Raw genomic sequence first — 19,993 nt, 5'->3', positions numbered from 1 at the left:
ACCAAACACGTGGTATAACGTATTGCTTACGTTTATATTTTTGGCAATTTTGTACCCCTAAAAGGGAACGAGGTGGACCACCCAAATTTATCATGATACATATTAGGGTCCTGTAGTATAATACCCAATGTTTAAATTGGGCAATTTCCAAAATTTAGGTGGTGGGCCAAGGTACCCCTCCCAAATTTTAAAGGGGTGCACCAATATACCCATATCTTATGAAAGGGAATGGACCCCTGTATACGCCCATATAACCATATAAGGTAATAGGACCTCATCCAAGGGGATAACTTAGGTCGAAACCAAACACGTGGTACTACGTATTGCTTACGTTTATATTTTGGCAATTTGATACCCCTAGAAGGGAACGAGGTGGACCACCCAAATTTATCATAATACATATTAGGGTCCTATACTATAATACCCAATGTTTAAATTGGTCAATTTCCAAAATTTAAGGGGTGCGCCAAGGTACCCCTCCCAAATTTTTCAAGGGGTGCATTAATATACACATATGTTATGAAAGGGAATGGACCCCTGTATACACCCATATAACCATATAGGGTAATGATACCTTATCAAAGGGGATAATTAGGTCAAAAACCCCCGAAATTTGAATTTTTGGCAATTTTTTCCCATGAAAGGGAACGACATAGACACCCAATACTGATAGAGGTACATACTGTGGTCCTAGGGTACCATACCAAATTTTTAGATTTGGCAATTTCCAAAATTTAAGGGGGGTGGTCCTAGGTACCCCTGCCAAAATTTAGGGGGTGGGCCAAGGCACCCCTGCCAAAATTTAGAGGGGGTGGTCCTATGTACCCCTAGGTCATTGACCCCGGGCCAGGTCATTGACCTTTCACCCCGGTCATAAAAGAGAGTGAGGATGAGTCATTCGCGCATAACGGGGGGAGTACTACTATGTGACTGCTCATATACACTTTCTAACATCCAGTTTAATTCCAACAATTCTCCCTTTTTTTATTTGTTCACCAGAAACCCAACTCAGCTACAAGGGCACAACTACTCACAGGTTAGCTACAGACACCAACGTTGTAATCTGCTATCAATAAGTCAAATATCTTTCATGTTTGATTTATTTCATATTCTATGGACACTCATATTTATCAAGCTTTATAACAACTAACTCTTTATTAACTTCAGAATGTCATTCAGCCAATCATTCTATGTTTATCTATAGACAACTGACAATATAAAGTAGTAACCTATATAATATGAGTTTATGTGACGTACTTGCAAACACTTTTTACCGTGAAACATACAACTCATTTACCTTCAAATCCTAGTATGAATTTTCCAATAATATGAAATTTTCAGATCATTTAAAACTATACCAAAAAGTATCCCAATGCGGGATTTTTTCCAATAATAATACTAAGTCAACAGTACGAATTTGTGTGTGTTTGATGTAAAGGTATAGTTTTTACTGCTGCTTCCTATTTAAACAAGATATAAGCCATGTCTATTTGCTATGATACAGAAAATGATTGCAGTTCACAGAACAATCTTTGTGTGAAACGTTGAAAGGCGCTGAAAATATCATCTCTCTCATGGTACAACTATTATATTCAGTTTGTCCAATTGAATGACAGAGTATGTATCAGAAAATTGTTATATACCGAATTTCGTGTCTGCGTCCAGCGATTCGAAAGTCGTAATCCCTAGCAGGTTAAAAGAAGCAACTCTGCTTACCAAACTCCTTTATTTTTAAAAGTCGTTTGTTAGAAAATACTTAAGAGTTAAGAATAATTACCGTATTATATTTCACCTTATAGAGTGAAGATTTTACAGAGATACAGTAAGCAGTCGGTTTGTATATCTCACTGTTTCCCAGTAGAACTAACATTAATAATTCGACTAAAGTCATAATTAAGGTGATACAATTTTTGAATACTTTCTAGAATTACAATCTAACGATATCTATTCTAAACGTTATTGAATAGCTATTGGAAATCAATTGTATAGCCTTGTATGACACTTTAAATGATATTATTAGAGAATATAACTATATAATTCTGTGTCAGTGTTGAATTAATTGTTTAGCCAGTATTATCACCATTTACTTCTGTTTTTGTGGTTTATTTCATCTTTCTATAATACTATTTCGAAAAAATGAATTCAAGATGGGAAAACATATATATTGCATCACACAAAAGGTTTATTTTTATTTAGTTATTAGTTTTATTATTTGTTTAAAACTTAATTAATACTTATTTCTTAGAAGAAATAAGTTTTATTATTTGTTTAAAACTTAATTAAAACTTATTTCTTAGAAGAAATATTAAAATATATTTATGCACGTTTAACATGTAATAATTGATATCAAGTTTATCGATTTATTTTTAAGCATGGAAGAATGTGAAGCATTGTGTAACAAAGTTGGTATTATGGTAAATGGACAGTTTGTATGTTTTGGTAGCATCGAGCATTTGAAGTCAAAATTTTGTCAAGGATTTACTATATTAATAAAGCTAAAACCAGCAGCGCAGGAAGACATTTTGAAAGCCTTAAATCGTACTGTTGAGCAGAATCTTCAACCTTGTATATTGAAAGATGAACGCCAGGTAATTCAACGAATTATTTTTATTTCTGGTTTTATTTACATAATGAACTATACCGACAAACTGTAGGAAGAGATTATTCACATCAAAATAAGACAAAAAAATTCATATGAGTTTGTGGGGAAAAGTGCATAGTTTCAGAGCTAAGCTTTTCCAAAATCGTGGAAAAGGCTCCATTTCAACGCGCGTTATTTCGAATTCGAAAAACCGTGAAGTAGTAGTCCATATGTCCATATCAAAGTAAAGGAAGTCATAGATACGCGAACCAAAAATGTATATTTCATCAACGTGCAAAGACTATCCAAGGTATTCCCTACAGGGTATAATTTCCAGACATGCATTCAACAGAAGTCTCAGGTATAGTCTAATTTTAAGGTAGTTCCAAAGTAGACAAAAGGTAAGTCTTGACAGTAGTGAACACGGAATGCTTCAGCTGAAAGTTAGAAGTGTTCGGGACTGTCAACACCACGGATCCTCGTATTCAGAAAACCGCGTGCTGCAATGTTTTCCTTCAAGCTTATACATGAAAAATGTGATACCGTGGCAAAAATGCATTGCAGCACGCGTTATTCCGTACACGAAAAACCGTGGAGCTGGTAGTCCCTAACACTTCCGCTTTCTGCCGAAGCATTCAGTATTCACTGTTGTCAAGGCTTGCCCCTTACCTACTTTGTACCATCTTGAAATCAGACCATATCTGATAATTCTGTTGAAGGGTGCCTAGGAATTATGTCCTGTAGGGAATACCTTGAACACCAATTGATTATTGATGAAATATGCATTTTTGGATTGTGTATACCTATGTATGACTTCCTTTACGTTGATACCAGCCACTACTCCAGGATTTTCGAATTCGAAACAGTGCGTGTTGAAATTGAGCATTTTTCACGATTTTGGACAGTACTAGCTTTGAAAGTATTTAAGTTTCCCCGTAGATCCATATGAACTGTTTGTCTTATTTTGATGTGAGGCATCACCTCTTACAGTTCGTCGGTATACTTTGTTAACACCCTGTATACCCTATACATTGATATGCCACTGAATTACTCACACATCTAGTGCCGTTCGGTCCCTTTTGTCCTCAAGAACTGCAGCAACAAGCCAGGGTAATGACTCCACCAGCTTCTAGACATCGTCTAAAGATATTGCAAGCCATGCGTCTTCCACAGCGGCCCACAGCTAGCCCATGTTCACTGGTCTTGCCTGTCTGCTCCGTACAGTCCTTTTAACGACATCCCTGAAATGTTCCACTGGACTCAAATCTGGACAGAGGGTGGGGGCCTGTATTAACTGGAGGTCGGTAGAATGTTCCTCGAACCATTCTACTGTGCCTAAACACAATGTGGGATCTGTGGGCTGGACATTGTCTTCCTGGAAAATGCACGTTCCGTTGGCATAACCAACGTCATGAGCAGTTGTACATGATCCCGCAGGATGTCCACATATAGGTTGGCATTCAGGGATCTTCTTATTACGCGAACTAATGATCTCAATGATCCCAACTGAAAACATCCCAGGCCGTAATAGATCCACCATCATTTTGCAATATACCAACTATACCAACCGGGATCCATCGATTCATGCTGTTGTCGCCGATTCGTATTCTCCCATCGGCGTGAATTAACTGGAATCAAGACTTATCGCTCCAGGTTTCGCGTTTGCACTATTCCGTGGTCCAGTACCTGTGCCTACGAGCCCACGTAAGGAGTTCAGTCCGATGGCGGCCTGTGATCAGGGGTACTCGGAGTAGTCTGCGGCTCCTGACCCCAAGACGAAGCAGAAAACGTTGAACTGTCCGTGCACTGACAATTATCATAGAACCTTCATTCAGCTGGGATGTGATTTGCGACAGGCCCCGGATTCCATTGGTTCGTACGATACACCTCAGCCGGCGCAGTCCACTTTCATTGATGGCGCATTGATCTTTGCAATATGACAGATTCTTATTTTCCATCCGTTTGCATAATCCCGACATATCCTTGCAACTGTGATACGAGTGGACTCTAGTTGATTCTTAATATCTGAAATGGAACTTTATTCGTCGAGCACCAACAATTTGACCGCGATTGAACACGTCTAAATCCCGTGCTTTTTCCATTCCGCTACTCAAGACTACTGTGCCTTGCAGTCAGAGATTCTGTCTATTTATACCTTCGATGCAAGTAATTGAGGTGGATGTGGTAATGCGAGAACTTCAGAAAGTTAGATGTGCTAAATTAGGTGGCACGTCAGTATACATGTATGTATAAAACCTCTGCATATAAAATTTTGAATATAGAATTCATGTAATATACATATTTCAAAATAGAGGTGTATTATAGAAAATGTACAATCACTCAAAATGTAAATTACTAATAGTCTTCTAATATACTGAGGGAAGTGCTATTATACTGGAAATATACAGTAGATTATTGGAATTTATAATCCATTAACATGTTTGAAGTTGTGCAATTAATTGTCAAGAAATCGTTAGTGATAGGACACAGAGACTCAAGTGACCGTCCCAGAAGAGCATCCTTGAGAGAGAAAGAAAGAAGCGAAAGAGGATTGGTAATTTCTAGGTTATAAGCTAGGTTTAGGAGAATTTCAAGAACGAATCTGAATTTTCTGTCTCACAGGATATTATTTGTGACGTGAAGATTTTCGAAATTGAATTGGAAATTCTTCTTAATAGGTAGTTGTCTTCATAATATGTCCTCTGTAGTAATCCCTTCAAAATAAAATCTGGATAGTTTAATTTTGCTTTGGAAAGCAGTTAAAGTTAGTCAGTAAGACCGCAAGTTTGCAATATGATATTAAAAGTCTAATAAGCTTGGCTAATTAAAATTATAAATATTCACAGGGTCTATTACATTATCACGTCACAAATCCATATACTTCTTTGGAAAAGTTGTTCTCTGCGATGGAGGAGATAAGAAGGGACTATTCTGTGGTTGAAGACTATTCTGTTTCTGAAACAACTTTGGAACAAGTGTTCCTTTTGTTTGCTCGGAACCAAGAAAAAGAGAAAAAGCCCAAAGGAAATATTCTAACCAGAAGAGCCAAAGCGATTTACAAAAAAGTCAGACGACAACGTGAGGATGAGGCAACGCCAGTTGCAGTGTAATTCAGCACATAGAAACATATAATAGTGTGCATTGAAAACTTACCTTAATCAATAAGAGAAAATGAATGTTGTGATTGCTTTCATTGTGTTCATACGAATTATCTATAATTGGAAAAGTATTGTTGGTTTGAAAGCAGTGGTCACAGCAGGGCGGAATAGGGCAGCAACTGGGGCCTTTCTCCTCGGGACAAGGTTCTGGCTTCCCTTTCCCTCATTCCACGAATTAGGAATGTGCAAATAGCTGGATTCCACATCGAAGAACACGAGGAGTCTTTATTGTCAATCGAATGCCAAACCTCTCTATCGATTTTTGTGATTAAGATGACGAAAAAGTAATAAGTGTGAGTTAAGTCACGGGAATATCATGGGTGAGGGCTGGTTTCATAGTGAAATTTACTGAGCACTATCTTTTCTACGACGTCTTCCAATATCATAAAATCGCATGAGATCTCTCATCTTATTTTTCCTGTCAAACCATGGAATCTTAGTCAATGAAATTATTATTGTTGTTGTATGAACGATATTGGTAATTCTTTGAGTTGTTCTTTTCTTTTTATGCTGATGATCTTAAGATTTTTCGTATAGTTCAAAGTTCTCATGATCATCTATTGTTACAGACAAATATTAACTCAATATATGAATGCTTTAAAAATAATTAATTACCTCTGAACACGAACAGAACCAAAGTATATTATATTCGAAGACAGGGGCGGACTGGCAACCATAGGGCCCACCCTGCTAAACTGAAATGAGGGCCCACTGTACAAAAATGTAAAAAATGTACTTGGCATTCTTCATATGTATTAGATATAAAAGTCCATCTTCGAACCCATAAATAGTATCCCATATATTCATACAAAAGCAAAACATTAACCTTGACCCGAGAAGGATTTAGCCGAAACGGCGCATAAGAAAGTTGACCCGAGCCGACCCGTGGCTAGAGACAGCCCTGATCCTAGCCTAGGTGACCTGACCCGACCCGTGTCTCAAGCAGGCTTGACTCGGCCCCTGACCCATGAAAGCCTGATCTGACCCGTTTGAAAGCACTACGCGGCAGCAAAAAGTTAAGTTAATTTCGTGTTCGCCTGTTCAAGTTGTGTAATTTCAAGTAAAAATAGCCATAAAAGATAAGCTACAATTGACTGAAATCATCCAAAGACGTGGTATATACATTATAATTTATAAACACCTTAGACAGAAAAACAAAACAAAAAAAAAAAAACCTGGCAACTGTCCTGCAGTACTCGAATGAGTCACATCAAGCTCATTTGTTTCTTGGGGCTTCACAAATTCAAATAGCCTACGTTGTTTTGGGTCAGATGCAGCTTTTTGTAAATCACATCTTCGTTTGTGTTCTCGCTTTTTAGCACCACTTTTATATTTCTTCTTTACAGTAATCTTACAATCACTCCTACCATCCATACTGACACAACCACATCTGTCTTCCCCGACAAACGACACGTAACTGGTGTTCCAATAATTGAATTGCTGCTATCGGATTTGCTCTTCGATGTAATATACAAATAAAACACGAGCCGAGGGCAGCAATTTTATAGTAATTGTTTGAGGTTTGTATAAAACAATCGTTGATAGTGGCGACTAATTTCTTTTCGCTTTACCGCCCAAAAAAAAAAAAAAAAAAAAAAAAACGAAGCCTGATCCGATTTCTTTCTTTGAAGCATGGTCTGAGGACAATGCAGTTCAAAAGCGTTCCGGCTCCACCTCCACTTTCCACTATTAGACTGGAATAGTGATGTCGTCATTTCCTTCCGTTACCATGGTGATCGCCATGTTTTTTTCTATACAAACGCATGAAACTAATGGAGCTAAAGAGCTTATTTCTTAAAGCTCTATTCCTAAGTAACAAGGTAGAAATCGAATAGTTAATGTAAGCACAATTATCATGTAATCCACTATAGGAAGCAATTATACGCAATATAAACTCCCTAACGTGTAGATTGACAAACTGTCGGCACAGAGAAAGCTGTAAAAATATATGATTTTTTAAAAAGAAAAAAAAAAGTCTTTTAGAATAATGTTAATTCTATTGGGGCATTTACACCTCTAATGTCTACTGTTTATAATGGGAGTGCACAATATTATTTCTAAGTATACGTTACAAAAGAAAGAAAAGGCTAGCCTTTAGAAATATTCAATCCAGATCATCAGTGGATATAGGTAACATCTTTTCTTATATTCTCTATCAACTTAAAAAAAAAATAGAAAACGTACAATAATTACACATCTAATTATGAATGGTTCAGTATATATTTTAAACATCTGTTAAACAATAATCCTCTTCAAATTTGCAATAGTATATCTATTCATATTACTGAATCAAAAATTTTCCGGAATTATTTAAAGTCAATATCTGATTATGAACAGGGTGAGTATACTTTTAAGGTTTAATTTATCCTGAAAATATAGAAATTCTCAAAATATACATCAGAGGGAAAATTTCACAAGACATGTGAACTAGCTAATTTCAGTCTCAATGCTTGTCATGCACGTAACATTATTTAACATATTTCTTTTCTAATTACTTTTTCTAGCCTTTTTTTTCAGTTTCAATCATTATAAATATTTAAAAAGAAACATAAGTATTTGTTCCACTCTAATGTTTGCAGTTCCGAAATATTTCATCACTGTTTTCGTTTTGCACATAGGTTCTCTAGGTATTTACGCTACTTGTTGTTTAAAAAAATAAAATGGCGATCACCATGGCAACGAGAAGAATGTGACGTCACACTATTTCAGTCTATAACAATATCTACGAAACTATTGTTTCTTTAAAACATCGCCACTCGCCGGCTTGTAAAAGGACCGGAGAAGGCAATGGTATCCAAATCCAATAACAGCCTGAAAACTACTATGTTTCTTATATTTTAAAAAGTAGTAGTTAACGTGCTCGTTTTTAACAGCTGCTGTATGACAAACCATGCAATGTTTCAGGGCCTGATTGTCTCATAGACGGAACCTGTTCAAGTCGATAAACGTGAAGAAGAATAAGGTCTGTTCATGAAAGTTTAACTTTACGTCTTTTTTATGCAAAACACAGGTTTGCGGGAGTTACCCTGCCATATTTTTTTTTATGCTGGTAGGTTTAATTGAGCACATCTTTTTAAAATTGGTGGAGGGGGCCCACCTGTTTGGGGGGCCCACCCTGCTTTTGCAGGGTAGCAGGGTGGGCCAGTCCGCCCCTGTTCGAGGAAAACTAATATATCAATTTATCAAGATTGATTATCATAAAACTGAAATTGTTTCAACTATCAAAGATTTGGGTATTGTAATCGATAATAAATTATTTTTAATGAGCACATTGGTAAAATTTTGTCAAAATCCAGAAAGAACTTGCAAAGTTAGATGTATTAACTCGTGTTGTGCTCATGTTAGATCTTGCTTACAATATGCTGTCTGGTAATGGAACAGGAACGTGATTTCAATTTCTCAATCTATTGAAGCTAATCAAATTTCGTTTGTGTCTCGACTTCCATTTAAATCTAAATTCAATAATTTAACTAATAATTCTATTATTTTGAAACTTAGTTTACTCTCCATTATTCAAGGAAGAAATTTACAAGAGTTTAAATTTGTTCATAATATAATTCATGATAAGATTGACCTGATTGGTTTGTTGTATATCAGAAATCTATTTCATAATCGTAGAAATACCCCAGCGATAAAGATACCCCACTATAAGAGTACTACACTGCCGTGTCGTGACAAAACGCTGTAACTTTGGCGAAGAAGTTTTGCGAAAATGAGCCTTAAAGTTTTCATCCGAAAATGCGATCTATATCGTGTAGAACCAGTGTAACTAGGCAATAATGGTCAACCAATCAATTTTCACCAAATTTAATCACACAACATGCATTTACGTAACATTACATGTAACCACGTGTTTCCAAAGTCAAGATATACTATTTCTACACGATACAGATCACATTTTCGGACGAAAACTTTAAGGCTCATTTTCGCAAAACTTCTTCGCCAAAGTTACAGCGTTTTGTCACGACACGGCAGTACAACTGTTAACCAAAAAAAAAAAAAAACTTTCATTATTTGATATTTAAAAAAAAAAAAAAATTCTGAAATTAAAAATTGATTTGTTAACTGTGTTACTACTGAATAAATCCTTTCCGTTGGGAAATCTTATGTATATATAGAATATTACACCATCAAAATAAATGTCATATCAATTATTATTCTGAGTTATCTCATGTCTTTTGTATGTTGTACAAGTTTTTTGTAATATATTCTTGCATGATTTGTCTATTCATATATATATTTAAAAATGTGAAAAATTACTAGCTCTATGGCTGTATAGTCTCTTATATTAATAAAGATTATAATATTATTATTATTATGTCTCCTAAAATCGCACTTGTTCTTAAAATGGCTATTATATTTGTTATATACAAGGAGTATTCAAAAAGTTCCCGGGATTTCATTGTAACTATTTATTACCACAATATAGGTTCGCATTCACCTAATCGCCTTAAAATAGGCTCCTTGAGACACACACACACACTTGTTCCACCGCTCCTGCCATTGCTGGAAACAATGCTAAAAGTCATGTTTTGGTATGTTTTGAAATTGAGCCATCGCGTTGGTCTAGATGTCTTCTACGGTGGTAAAATGGCTCGCAGAAAATGAACATTCCCCTCCTCTACCAGACTTTCTGGCTCTTCCCCAAGATCATAAAGAGCCTGACAGGTGACCGTTTTGCCACCGTGGAAGACATCCAAACCAACGAGACGGCTGAATGTCGGAACATACCAAAACAGGACTTTGAGCGTTGTTTCTAGCAATGGCAGGCACGGTGGAACAAGTGTGTGTGTGTGTCTCAAAGAGCCTATTTTAAAGGCGATTAACTGAATGTGCGCCTATATTGTGGTAATAAATAATTACAACGAAATTCCGGGAACTTTTTGGCGGTCCCTCGTATTGTGAATAGAATAAGATGTCTGTATTTATTCATTTATTATTCAAAATAAGTCTCGTGCTTCTTTGTATTTCTTTCTCTAACTCGTTTAAACTCCGTATATACAAGACATGTGCGTGTTTGGAAAGTCTTTTTTTCTGGATTTGATTAACCAACTAACCTTGGATACACACATATTTCATGCAAAGTTTATAACACAATAGTAGAAATGTGCAGGAAATCATCATTAGAGCTTTTAACTCTAAATGCAGTCATTTGTTTCGTGTCTAGCATCATGTGGGTAGACAACAGATGACATCACAACAATATGGACACTTAATTGCCTGTACCCTCAAAACCAAGGAAGAGAACCAGGAAGTGCTGACTGAAACAAATTCTCTTTTTCTTTCTTTAAAGGAAAACAAAAGAAATTCTTCAAAATGTTATGAACGTTCAGGGGAAGGAAGGGTTATTAAAAGATGATACATATATCAATCAATACATCTAATTTAATTGAATAAAATTACACGAGTAAGCATAAATCCTCATGAGTAGTTTTCTAGAAAATCGACCAAAAAAATCCTAAAAATGGAAGCTTTGCGATAGCCGCGCCACCTATCAAGATGGAGCTGATATTGAAGTCTACGCTCAGAAAGCTTTTCATTATGACAACAGGAAGACGACTGTACACAGTCTTATAGTTAATGAAATATAGCCAAAAAAATATGATTTAAGTCTTAAATTTTCATTATAGTTTACCTATAATATTGTTCGAAGATAATATATCAAACCACAAATCTCATCCAAGTAAACATATTTTGAAGGGGAATTCTTGTGCATAGTTTTTGACAAAATCTAGGGAAACTAATTTTTGGCGTTAATATATGTATATATATTGTTCGTTGTCAATTGGAAGCAGTTGTTACATTTTATTCTTCTGGAATAGATTATTTACGACGTGTGTTCAAAAAGTAATGAACTTTATATTTTCCCGCGTAAGCCAATGAAGCGCGGAATATTTTCTTCAGTGTAAATGTAGAGGGGACACTCATGCGCAGTCGTGAATTGTTTTCCTATCTGCAGAAAGGGTCAGTCGCTGGCAGTCGACCAACGAGTGAAGACGTGTAGTGAGCGGTCGTCGGAGTTTTTTTTTTTTTTTTTTTTGTAAAATGATAGAAAAACTTGAGCAGCGATATTGCATCAAATTTTGCCAAAAGTTCGGCGATACCCAAGCGTAAACCATTCAATCGGAATGGTGCATTCAATTTTAAAGGATAATTTGGGCATGAGGAGAGTGTCCGCGAAAAATTGGACTCAGGCTTTCATTGTCAAACACAACATTCCTATGTGTTGTCAGGCTCCCTACTCACTCGACATGGCTCCGTGTGACTTTCATTTTCCAAGCTGAAAATGCTATTAAATGGCATCCGATCTGAGTCAAGAGAAGACATTATGCTGAATGCTACGATACGGTTGCTCACCATTCCAAAAACTGCGTTCCTGAAGTGTTTAGTGTTTACAACAATGGCGAGAGTACTGGGAGAAGAGTGTGCGTTACTAAGGACACTACTTGAAGGTGATTAGTGTTTCGGATTTCCGAATCAATAAATGTAATTTTGCCAACCAAAGTTTCAATACGTTTTGAACATACCTCGTATTTCTTACTGTATGATATATATGTAATTTTAGGCCTCAGTAGATCTTGTCATTTCGATATGTACGATTGCTTCCAGTTTTTAAGGATATTTTTGACCTGGAGAGATTAACTTCTCTGTAATTTTGAAACTAATGAAACAGATTTTAAAACAGGTCATCGGCCCTCCCTGCTGGTCTAGTGGCTGTGCACGTGCTCACGGGTTCGATTCCCGGTGGGTGAGCACGAAAACTTTTAATTTCACTATTAATCACTTTCATTAATTATTTATCTCCTTTTAACCTGAAGGAATAACCATGGAAAGTTAAACTAAAAAAAGAAATTCTTTTCTTTTAAACAGCACATTGAAGTATGTATATACTGGTAACTAGCAAATCGCTTGGCTCCTAACAGTGACACACAGTGCTAACCATGACACACACATAATTATAACAGCGAGTAATATATTATTTGTAAAGAATATAATTTGTCAAAGCTTAGCGCTTTTGTGTAATTTATAATGCTTATATAGACTTGAACTGCTTCTAGGAGGTACGTAGGTACCATTTAGTAATTGCGGTAGCCCATACACTGTCCAGTGTTTTAGTTATATATTTCTGCCAATTTTAAACTCAATACCCGTCTACTTCTACACACCATTACAATCTTTGCATCTCTCATTAAAAGCGTTTGAGAAGTCTCTTCGTGGGGTATGTTTTACAGACATTGGAAAAGTGTCACACTTCCGAGGGCACTTCTCTATTGAAAATGTCTATCCTACAATGAATTCGTCAATTTTACAAACGGACAGAGGTCATTGAAGGATAGTTCTTGGGAGAAGAATGGACGATGGACCACATCGTTTGTTCTTATTCTGTAAGAAGGCTTTTACTTATTCGGAAGACCATCTTCTCTTCTTACAGCTATCGAAGGACCTACGTAAACTAACCGTGACAACTTTAAGTGGTCTGCCAAAATTCTCTCCACAATCCAATGAGAGAATCTTGTAAGGTTACAGGTATTTCCTTTCTGTTCTCCATGAGCAGAACCTCTATAGTGACAATGTTTTCTTAGATGGCTCTACAAATTGGTCTTCCTATCCTTAACATTCACACACCTACAGTACTTCCAGTGGTGGATCGGGGCGATCCTCCCCCCAGAAGAGGAAACTTTCTTAGTTTTTATATATAAATAAAACCCATCTCAGAGTTTGAAGCTGTTAAAAGTAGCTCTAAGTAACAGTATGACAACCCACCGCCCCCCCCCAGAAGTCGGCCTGGATCCGCCCCTGAGTACTTCCGTACAGTACTGTCAGCAAGGGCAGTGATTTCACAAATATCCTTTAACATCTTCAACTGGTAATGAATATCGATACCTGTTTTACATGTAGACAAAATCTTTATGAAGCACCTCTATGCTGAAATCCGTTATTTCAAACTAGCAGCGTTCACCCCGCTTCGCTGCGGTCACCCCGGAACGCAATAAACTTTGTTACTTAGATAATTTTTACTTTTTCGCTTTCAAGTGATATGATAAAAAACATAGAAGATTGCACTAATGTTAACATTATATCGCCTGTCATTTATGTTAACCCGCCCCGCTTCGCTGCGGTCACCCCAACCCGCCCCGCTTCGCTGCGGTCATCCCGGAACGCAATAAACTTTGTTACTTAGATAATTTTTACTTTTTCCCTTTCAAGTGATTTATAGCGCCTGTCAGTTATGTTAACCCGCCGAGTCACAGGGTCATGCGGGTTGCATATAAATACGTTTATTTTTATACCTATGATGAACTAATAACAAAGGATTTGTACGTATGGACACCTGAATGGTCAATTATCTCAAGACACTGGTAATTGAAAATTAAAGTGATATGATAAAAAACATCTAGGGTCCACATCCTAACAACCCCCCAAAAATGAAAGAAATCGGTTCAGCCGTATTAGCGTGATGAGCGGACAAAGGATTTTTTCTACGTATTGACACCTGATTGGTCAATTATCTCAAGACACTGGTAATTGAAAATTAAAGTGATATGATAAAAACCATCTAGGGTCCAAATCCTAACAACCCCCCAAAAATGAAAGAAATCGGTTCAGCCGTATTAGCGTGATGAGCGGACAAAGGATTTTGTGCGTTCTCTTTTATATATATAGATCAGTTTTGGAAAAAACTTTCTTTCACAGGTGAATGTATTAGGAACGAACTTAGAAGATTGAATTCTGCTCAGCTAAGCCTAAAGTTAATTCAGCTGTAATTATATTAATCTATCCTTAGTTTTTCTTGTACGGCAAAATAGCAATACTTTTTGGTGTATACCTTATTTCCTCAATCTCCCGTATATTGCTAGGCACATGGTATCACTTACAGTACTTTCTCTATGAAAATCTAATATTGAAACCGGAAGTTGTAGCGAGTTTCAACCACTTCCGGTTTTAATATAGTGAAAACGCACAAAAGGAGTCTATTCTTGACGTAAATCCATATTAGAAAATCGTTTCTTGTTATCTTTTGCAGTGTTTATTGCGATTATCATTGCAAACGGAAACGGTAGATTTCTATCAGTTTGAATAAAGGGATAAGAACGAGGATGGAATCTAATTTTAGTGTTGAATCCATACCAGAAAACCGTTCCTCACTATTCCTTATCGTTTCTGCTCTGATACCTGTTGGTGGACGGACAGTTATAGCAGTGGTGCCCCCCCTTATGTCTATGTGCGCACCCCCCCCAATTGTCTATCCGTAGGTGTTCTTCCATGAAAAAATCTTCTTTTCGATTAATGTTACCCCCCCTCATCAAACATATTTATATAGATTTTAACCCCCCCCAAATATTTCAATGACGCAGTTTGCGTCATAGCCCTTCCTTGTGGGCACCCCTGGTTATAGACGTTCTATAACACTTCTACGGATTACTTACGCATAGTAACATAGCTTGCAGTTCTACAGGAAGTTCACCTCAAGCACGAATGCTACTTGAAAATCAAACTGTAAGTCTCAGAAGCCTCAGAAGATCTTGTGATTTCAATATTTACGATTGCTTGCAGAGAGACAAACTTTCCAGTAATTTATAACTAACGGAAGATATTAGATTTCAAACAGTCCGTCGAAGTACAATATGTATTATTACTCTATTACTAAAGTGTTAAATTTTTATGGTCAACTTTCGAAATAGGTTCGAGAAACGAACTGAGGTGTTACTGTTTTCATAAAAGAAGGAAAGGCTTTTAAACTTTCTTTTTAACCATAAAGAGTTATACTTACTTGAACAAATAACCTCTCAACAGTCTGTAGAAGCAAGGGCTTATCAAGTGCAACGGATCAGATGTCTCTTAGTTCCACTGGGCTCTCCTTGCAAAGAGAGGTACCGAATTAGTGAAAGAGCCGAGTTGTTAAGTATGTCTGATATTCAGTTTAACACATACAGTTACTTTATCCAATCTGAAGTTGCATACCGTACATTATCATTGTCACCATACGTCCCGTTTTAACCGAAACAGTCCCTTTTTTCAACCATTTTTTCCCCTGATACTCAAATAAGATGCTTAAATGTCCTATTTTTGAACAAATATCAACAGTGTCCCGTAATTGTTACTCAAAATACGAGTGTAAATGGTCAGAGCAATTTCTACACTTTTTCTATAAAGTGATTAAGTATAGAGTTATTTTTGGTATCAACATTGTTGGGAATTTTAGGTTGTGCTTGGAACTGGCAATTGCTGGGTATTACTTAAGAAACGCTGCGGAGCCACCCTTACTTGTGCATCTTGTAACTTCAGTGCTGGCACTCAAAATGCAATCTGTGAATTTTATACCTCTGACCTCCCGTCTCCCTGCAATTAATATGCATCCCGCTTTTGTAAGTTAAAATTCCGGTCACTAGTTATTATAGAAAAAAATAGAAAACCTTAGTCGTTGAATTCGTACGTAAATATTACTTGCTATGAAATTCGGGATGTTTCATGCTCGACGGCGGCATATTTTATGACGAAACCACTTTGCAAGTATCAATAAACGAAAGCCACAATAGTACTGTACTTTGTAGTATTTTCCCCCGCAAATACTTTCGTTGACAGATTGCCGTAACGTCTTATGACAAAAGTTAGACGTAGAGCGGGATTACTGAGAAGCCGGACTAGCGAGAGTCTTAAGGTAACCAGAACTTTAACGTTCAAAAACGGAACGCATATGAATAGGGACTATCTCTGAATACCAGATTACATTTTAGGCCAGATCAATGTTTTTAAGTTACAAAATACACAAATAAAGATGATAACACATTCAAAAGTTCCACGTATTCAAGACCACTCAAAAGTTCTAGGCACGACCTAAAAATTCCCAGAGAGTGTTAATACCAAAACTAGCTTCATGCATAGTATCTTTTCATGGAAGAGTGTAGAATTTGCTCTGATAATTTACGTTTTGAAAAACAATTATGAGACATTTTGTCCCTATTTGCCCAAAAACGCGACGTTTAGACGTCTCGTTTGAGAATTATAAAAAACGGAATATTCGTAAAAGTTGAAAAACAGGGACTATCCCGGCTAAAACGGAGTAGGGAATTGGATGACAACACTGATTTCCAAATCTCTCTCATGTAACTTACCTACAAAAGACGAAACTGCCACATGTTGCATACTGTTGAAAAGGTCATTCCATCACCTTTCAAATGTACTGTCTGATCTCTGAAGAATAACTACAAGATGAACAATAAGCAACATATTGCAAAAGTGGTTCACAACCTATAGATCTCAAATCGTTGAGAATGGGGCCCATATTCATATGAACTTCTTTGCTTATAGTTACCCATATTACCATTCCTCAAAGTATTGATAGTTACTTCCGGAACACTCTGTATATAAGAAAGAAAGATAAATAAATAACAAGAGTAGGGGGCGCAGTGATAGTGGTAGAGCGTTCACTTCGGTGTTTGGGATCCTTATTTCGATCCCAGTTCGCGTAAAGTGAACTTCGTGGTGGACAAACACCGTATGCGTGATTTTTCGGGGTTCTCCCATTTCCTCTCACTTTCTTCATTCCACTATTTTAATCAATTTCTCATCATCACCGTCTCCTTTAGCTTAGCCGACATAACTGTGTGGGGTAAAACTTAAAGATTTCATTTCAAAAAACAACAATAGCAAAAATAATACAATAGGAAAAGAAATTTAAAAAATGAAAACCTCAGAGCCCCTTGTGATCATTTCCTTGTGCTTGTTTGATTGTTTGGCGTTTCAGGTTAACATCGAAGCAGAATCTACATAAGCATCGGGGATTCGAACACAGTACCACGTGAGTGAAAAAAGCACATGCTAACCAACCGATTTCTCGGAACCTTCATAAATAAATATTCCAATAATGTGCATATTTCACTTGTTACAGCAAGTGATAATGAAAGGAAATACAAATTATACCTACATGATGTCTTCATTTAATACTCTCTCTCACTCACTCTCTTTTTCTCTCTCTGTTGTCTCTCTCTCTCTCTCTCTCTCTCTCTCTGTGTGTGTGTGTGTGTGTGTGTACGAATTTTTATGTATGCGGGCGGGAGGTGGAGTATAGAAGATTCTGCATTTGAAAGAAAGAAAGAGCCGAATTAATGTGTGGCAGGAAGCCAAAGACGTCTTTAAACTTCGTGGGAGGATCCCGACCTTGCGTATGGATATCTGGGACACGTGCTGGATTGCTAGGACCAGTGTTAACAACCCATGAACAATAATGCATCTTCTAATCGGTTCGGAGCTTTTAATTAAATGATTGTCAATCTAATTGTACTACTACACTAGGAAACAACAACAAAACAACAGGGAAAAAAGGCCCTTCACTGGAGAAAGACTCCGACTATTGATTCTCCACTTTCAAAGAGCGGTTTGTAGTTCTCTTCCTTACTACTTATTTGGTATAATATAGAAGTTGCAGTTTTAGGCTCGGTCAATAACGTCAGTGAATTTGTCCAAAGTAGATAATGTGTAAGAAATAGTAAACTAATTAGTTGTTATCTGTAAACTGAGAAAATAGTATATAAGTATTATTGTTAACATTGTTTAAACTGAGATCTGATTAAATGTAACCCAGTTTTCTTAGTTACTAGATATCTTCCTTTCTTTCTTTCAAAATTATTTTCCCTCAGCTGACGACTTTCTTAATGATTTTTTAAAAATCTATGTTTAAGATATCCATCATTTGTAAGACTGTCTTATTTACAATGTTGCCAATTTGTAACAAAAATCGCTAAATCTGGCGGATTCGACCTCCACGATAGCGACCGAAAAAAAAATTCCGATTGGAAACTTTTTAGTGATTTTTAAACTACGATTTTAACTACTTACAAATTTAGCTACTTTTTGCTGCAAACCACCTGTTAATCTGTAGAGAAGCACTATTAGTTCAAAACAATTTTTATGTTCTTTCTTTTTGTTTGTTTTAATCAGCGCAAATGATGAAGAGTTTGGGGATACATACAGCATACCCACTGCCCCACAATCCTGCATTGCTATCTGTTACCCTTGCCCTCTAACGGAGAACAATTACAAACTTGATGTTCTTCAGTTAGCAAATCTTCCGTTCAGAGACACAAGTAATACAACATTTAGTGATGCCAATTTAGCCTATTTTTGGCTAAATCTAGCCTATTTAGAGAGGCATTTAGCCATGCAAATCTACGAAATGCTTATAGCCTTAAATATAGCTAATTTTATGAACATCTTTTGCCATTTTTGTTTTTTTATTAGCCGTTAAATTAATTCTAAAAATGCTTTTTCTTTTAAAATAAGTGTAATTATTAAAAATTAGAATACTTGTAATTATATATTATCATATTAATTGATTTCTCTAGCCAGAGGGTGTTTTATTACGCAAGAAACACTTGTTTTTCATTCTTCTTCTCTCTCCCCACCCGCAGCTTTACAGCCACTTAACAACACTTGTCAACTCAGAAAGAATTTAATATCGCTCCCGTTTGCTACATTTTTAATTACTTTAATTTTCGCATTTTGTTTCAAGAATGAGTTTTTTAATACAAATTTGGTAACTGTTCGGTTCTTCAAGCCACAGAGATTGTTTTTGTCTAGTAAAGGAAACAAATAGGATATTTAATTTAGCTTTGAAAACACTCAATGCAATTATGACGATTCGTGTGGGTGTACGGAGAAATCAGAAGCGTTGTTAAGACTGTGACCTGCCGAAATAAGTAGTAGGCCTATTGAAAATTAGGACAATGGCAATCTACACAACCAATCGACAATACAACGATGGTGCATCCAGTTCCAGCGCCTTAGCTACCTGCGACGTCATCGATGATGACTTATTTCAATGCGACTGATAATTATGACCTTTAACTCTCACAAATCAGATGAGTTGTTGATGGATTTTATTGTAATTCAAAGCCATGTATGTTATTTGTTAGTCTTCAGTGAATAAAATTCAACATTTCAAATTGTACTATAACTCACTTATAATCCTACACAGAGAGAAAGGTGTTTAAAATCTACTATGTGGGTTATAGATTAGCAGTTCAAAATCTAGCCATTTTTTGCGTAAAAAAGCTTATTTCTGAAGGCCATCTAGCTTATTTTCTTCAGTGGTTGTTGACAACACTGACAACATTGCCGATAGCAACGAGATTAGCTATAGATGCGTGTGGGTGTTTGTTATATTTCTCCTTTGGGGTCTTTGAATTATTCTGCACTTTTTCTAAAGAAATGCATAAGTACTGTAGTGTTAATTATTTCGGAACTATTATGACTC

General features: G+C 36.5%; 1 protein-coding gene across 1 annotated transcript; it reads left to right on the top strand.

Annotated features, from left to right (window-relative positions):
• The first annotated feature begins 2,284 nt into the window (after positions 1-2,284).
• Positions 2,285-10,060, top strand: LOC145678000 (phospholipid-transporting ATPase ABCA3-like). Its single transcript, XM_081748196.1, has 2 exons — positions 2,285-2,588; positions 5,428-10,060. Exons 1-2 carry the CDS (start codon positions 2,373-2,375, stop codon positions 5,689-5,691), a joined length of 480 nt encoding a protein of 159 aa, XP_081604322.1. The 5' UTR covers positions 2,285-2,372; the 3' UTR covers positions 5,692-10,060.
• The last annotated feature ends 9,933 nt before the right edge of the window (positions 10,061-19,993 follow it).

This window comes from Thermobia domestica, unplaced genomic scaffold (assembly GCF_964235325.1).
Source record: "Thermobia domestica unplaced genomic scaffold, izTheDome1.hap1.1 HAP1_SCAFFOLD_1693, whole genome shotgun sequence".
NCBI lineage: Eukaryota > Metazoa > Arthropoda > Insecta > Zygentoma > Lepismatidae > Thermobia > Thermobia domestica.
Note: the sequence above shows the minus strand (reverse complement) of the source record. Positions and strands in the feature narration are given on the sequence as shown.

Excerpts from the sequence above, each read along its gene's own strand:
- LOC145678000 (XM_081748196.1), top strand. The coding sequence starts at position 2,373 with ATGGAAGAATGTGAAGCATTGTGTAACAAAGTTGGTATTATGGTAAAT. Across the intron at positions 2,589-5,427 it reads TATTGAAAGATGAACGCCAG|GGTCTATTACATTATCACGT; the intron begins GTAATTCAACGA and ends AAATATTCACAG.